The sequence below is a fragment of the Asparagus officinalis genome, chromosome 8, assembly GCF_001876935.1.
Source record: "Asparagus officinalis chromosome 8, Aspof.V1, whole genome shotgun sequence".
In the NCBI taxonomy this organism is placed as follows: domain Eukaryota; kingdom Viridiplantae; phylum Streptophyta; class Magnoliopsida; order Asparagales; family Asparagaceae; genus Asparagus; species Asparagus officinalis.
Genome location: NC_033801.1, coordinates 70,903,337 through 70,907,429, shown reverse-complemented (window position 1 = coordinate 70,907,429; position 4,093 = coordinate 70,903,337). Strand labels below are relative to the sequence as shown.

The window sequence follows — 4,093 nt, the reverse complement described above, 5'->3', positions numbered from 1 at the left end:
AACGACTTCTGCCTCTCATCATCTCCGCTTCTCTCTATCACCATCAGCCTCCCTCTGCCGATTGCAGGGCTTCAGTGACTTCCGCCTCCAGCGACTTCCGCTCCAGCTCCAGCTCCCAGCGACGACTCCTGACTTCTGAGTCTCCGACAAGCTTCCTTCCGGCGTCATCTCCATCTGTTGGCTATATCCGCAACAGAGGAAAAGGTAAACTACGATGGTTAACTAACAGATTTTTATATGATTTTTCTTATTATTTAGAATATTTAAATATATTTATATTTGACCGTTATTTGACCGTGCGCTATTTGCCACTATTTTGCCGCAATAGCCCGAAATAGCCTAAGCGGTACCTCGCCGCGACGCGACGTGATCCGCTATCAACATCCCTCTAATTATTACACCAAAATTCCGAAGTTATGGTGAAGGTTGAGGATTATATTTTTATATTCTAACATACAATAACCAAAAAATTTCATTCATGTTTGAGACGAGGCTGTAACGAAGTTCTTGCTTTTAAAAGTAAATAACTTAGGCTTAAAGTGAAACCAACGACATACTAGTTTATGAATTAGATAAAGTTTGCAATATAATAACAGCCACAAGAGAGTATACATAGGATCCAAAGCAGAAGAGATTTTCTCAAATATGCACAAATCCTCAATAGGTTTTAAGCAAGTGCACTAGTGATTTGGCATGAAGAACTAGTTCTTGTGATAGTGGGCTTCTAGGAAAAGACCACAAATTGCTCCACCCTTGTTCAGTAATTGACAGGTTGACATTGCATGCATAATTAGAAACTTATGTGCATTTTCTTACAAACGTGTGCTCATGGGCTAGCACTTTAAACCACTAGACTTAATGAAGGAAACAATTTGGAGAAGAATTTAACTCACAGTCAAAGAAGAAACAGAATGTCATTTAAAGTTGGACAGATCAGAAGCTAAAATAAGAAAGATTAATGAACTGAAGTAGCCAAAGGTCACATTTTAACTATAACAATCATTTATTCTACAAATAAATACACATAATCTATAAATCTCCCACAGGATAGACTGAAAAATAGCGAATTAGAAACAGTAGCTGCATATCATTGATTGAAGAGAAACCAATCACCATACAGGATTCTCTCTATATACAGTCAAATGCTAGTCCCAGAGAATCAACCTAAGTTGGTCCCAATACAACAGTTTCAGATTCTCTCCCCTACTAAAAAGGAGTGGAACTTTAAATCACAACCGTCTATTGGTTAGTTGGTTGTAATTTGTACCGAGCGAAGAATAAAATGAGTATAAATCATGGGGAACATGGGAAGTGCTAGAGTATCATAACTGTCTAAATATTAATGAATGGTTGTGATTGGTTTTTTGGCAGTGGAGATGAAGAACGATTGCAATGTTGAAGGGTTTGGATGAATCGTGGAGAAATATCAGAGGTAATCAGATAGTGTGGTATGAGAGATTTTTTTTCCTTTTTGCACATTGTATGTGTGTATCATCAGTGTCATTCTTTACTTTGTGATTACTATACATCATCTGATGATTACCCTCACTCTCCCTATTTTGCTTTGACTTCCCCCAGATCTCCCCCACATAAAGGTTTGGTGCAGAAACTTGCAATCCTTTTATGGAGCTTGGTTACACATGGTCTTCGCATTGAATAATAGCTAGCAAATGATGATGCTATAGAGATTTATATCATCAAAATCAGTAATTTGGAAATAAGGACAAACCAGGCAATATGGTATTATGGAGGTAATTTTGGAGAAGAATTAGGAGGAGGCGTAGAAAAACCTACATGGCATTTTGATGCGAAAACTCGAGGTTTATGTGACTTTACTTTATTCTGTTCAGAAATTCTAAAACAATCTTTCGCCACTGTAAGAAGGTCATCCAGCGACCACATGAGAGGCAAACTATTCTTCAACTGCCTTGTTTCCTGCATGCAAGCAGCAGTTAGTATAAGTAAGCATACAGGATGCTACCAGGTATATTAAATAATCCCTCATTCCAATCCAAGATTCTTTAATCTTAACACCACATCTCTGATATATTTGATAGTTAACCATAGACGACCGAGATACTGTCCGTGATGCAATATAAGGATTAGTGATGTAAAGCATGTTAACCTTATGTAAAAGAAAGTATACAGAATTAACAAGTAACAACAAATTTTTTATCAAATATACACATTTCCTTTAACGCCTTTACACACGGAAAAACTTACAAAATACATCAATAAAGGGAAACCATATTCCCATATTGTTTAGCAAACACAAAACGTCCATTATATGAGGCTAATAGAAACTGAACATATTAAGAAGTTGTGCTCTCAAATAGTACCATCCAGCTTACGATGAGTCTCCAAAGATCAGTTCTAAAAGCAGATCCCCGTTTTTCTATGGCATTGACAAGGGTAGATGTGCATTTCCTAGCTGCAAAAAACATATAGAAATAACGTAAACTTAGGTGTATGGGCGCAAATAAGCAAATAAAAAGTGTCAAAGAACCATAGTCATACCAATTCTGTGTTTTTTTTGCAATTCACAAGGTACAGCTGCTTCAAATGAAGAATCACCTATAGTAATGGCAGATCCCGGCCTCTCCATGGTATGTTGTTTACCAAGAATGACCACTGACTGCAGAAACTAGGTTCAGCATTTTCATATTCATGAACATTTCGATCTAATATCCGTCTTTAGGATATCAGGGATGGTAAAACAAAAAACCACTATTCGAACTTCTGGCATTCATGCTAACTCCCCTCTAAATTTCCAAAGACTAATTTACAACTTCTAACTAGCATGACGTCTCCAGTAAAGAAGGAAAACACTATATTTGATAAAGTACTAATTCCTTTTAGGGAAGTTAATTAAATTCACAATGTATCTGTCGAGATCTATAAAACTACTTTCAAATTACAGACACCATCATAAAATTACTTCCAGGCACTTCCCTCTTTGTTCTAACTATTAACTTCATCATGATAGCATTCTTTGATGACAACAAATGGAAGCTGTTAAAACAGGCACAAGTCAATTAAATTGTATTCTCATAGCAACAGGGTCTATGAATATTCTATTAGCAGGAGGTAGTATGAGATCCGTAGAAGGCAAGAAAATCACCTGTTTACGCCTAACAAATCCGAGGAGTATCAATAGTGCTCTCTTAAAAGAAAAGTCATGGCTGTTTTTATGAGTTTCTGTTCTGTATGCAACTTTTTACTAGTTTTATTCCTTCCGAGTTCTCCAAATAAAAGAAGGTGTTAATGAGAAAGGCATGAGTTAATCAAATGAGTTCAATCCATCCAGGAACACATTAAGAGTTACTAATAGTTCAAAGGTAAGAAAACAGAGTTAAGGTATAGTGGCGTGAGATAATTAAACTAAGGTCAATGAGGGAAAGTATAAGGTTGTAATGTGGGCGGGCTTTGATGGAGGTGCTTAAAAGTATTTAACATGGAGTTAAGAAACTGAAGATCAGAGGAGCAATGACCTTCTGTGAAAACTTTCATAAAGGTTGATAATTCAATAAGAAGTTATACAAAGCAAGGTTAATAAGACAGCTAGGAGGCATCACCTTCGGGCACAAAATAGAGAGACTCTCCACATCCGAGACAAAAACATCATCTAGTCCAAAATCGCTAGAATGCTTCAATGCTTCTTCAATAATCGCCCACGTCAAAGGTTTGCATTGAGCATGGAAGAAAGCATAGAATATGTTTAAGAAACTAAAGCACTTCAGTACTTTCTTCAACCATGACGGGCATATACAACTGTCATTTCCATGTTTGTTACCAAATCTTTCTATCAACAAACATCCGCCTGTATTAGCATTTGATAAGCAGTTTACCGAACCAACAACACGGGAAATTTCAATGCGGGATTGTTGATCAAACACATCTCTAGAGTCAGAGCTCAATATATCACAAAGGGAACGATTACTATCAACCTTCCTCTTTTTCCTTGTATTTGTAGACGGCTGCACAGAGATGTCACCCTTCAGCACCTCTTTCTCATTGCTGGACTGGTTCAAAGAATTGCTGCTGTTTGATATTACACTCTCGAACGAGACATTGGACATATGTGACAGTTCAC

General features: G+C 37.0%; 1 protein-coding gene across 1 annotated transcript in view; it reads right to left on the bottom strand.

The window, feature by feature from the left end:
- Positions 1–4,087, bottom strand: part of LOC109851548 (uncharacterized ATP-dependent helicase YprA) — a 30,217-nt gene extending 26,130 nt beyond the window's left edge. Inside the window, exons 1-4 of the mRNA XM_020421739.1 lie at positions 3,576–4,087; positions 2,518–2,635; positions 2,340–2,431; positions 1,795–1,935 (exon numbers count right to left, since the gene is read on the bottom strand). Coding sequence (XP_020277328.1) covers positions 1,795–1,935; positions 2,340–2,431; positions 2,518–2,635; positions 3,576–4,079 — 855 coding nt within the window. The 5' untranslated portion in view covers positions 4,080–4,087. The remainder of the gene's footprint in view (positions 1–1,794; positions 1,936–2,339; positions 2,432–2,517; positions 2,636–3,575) is intronic.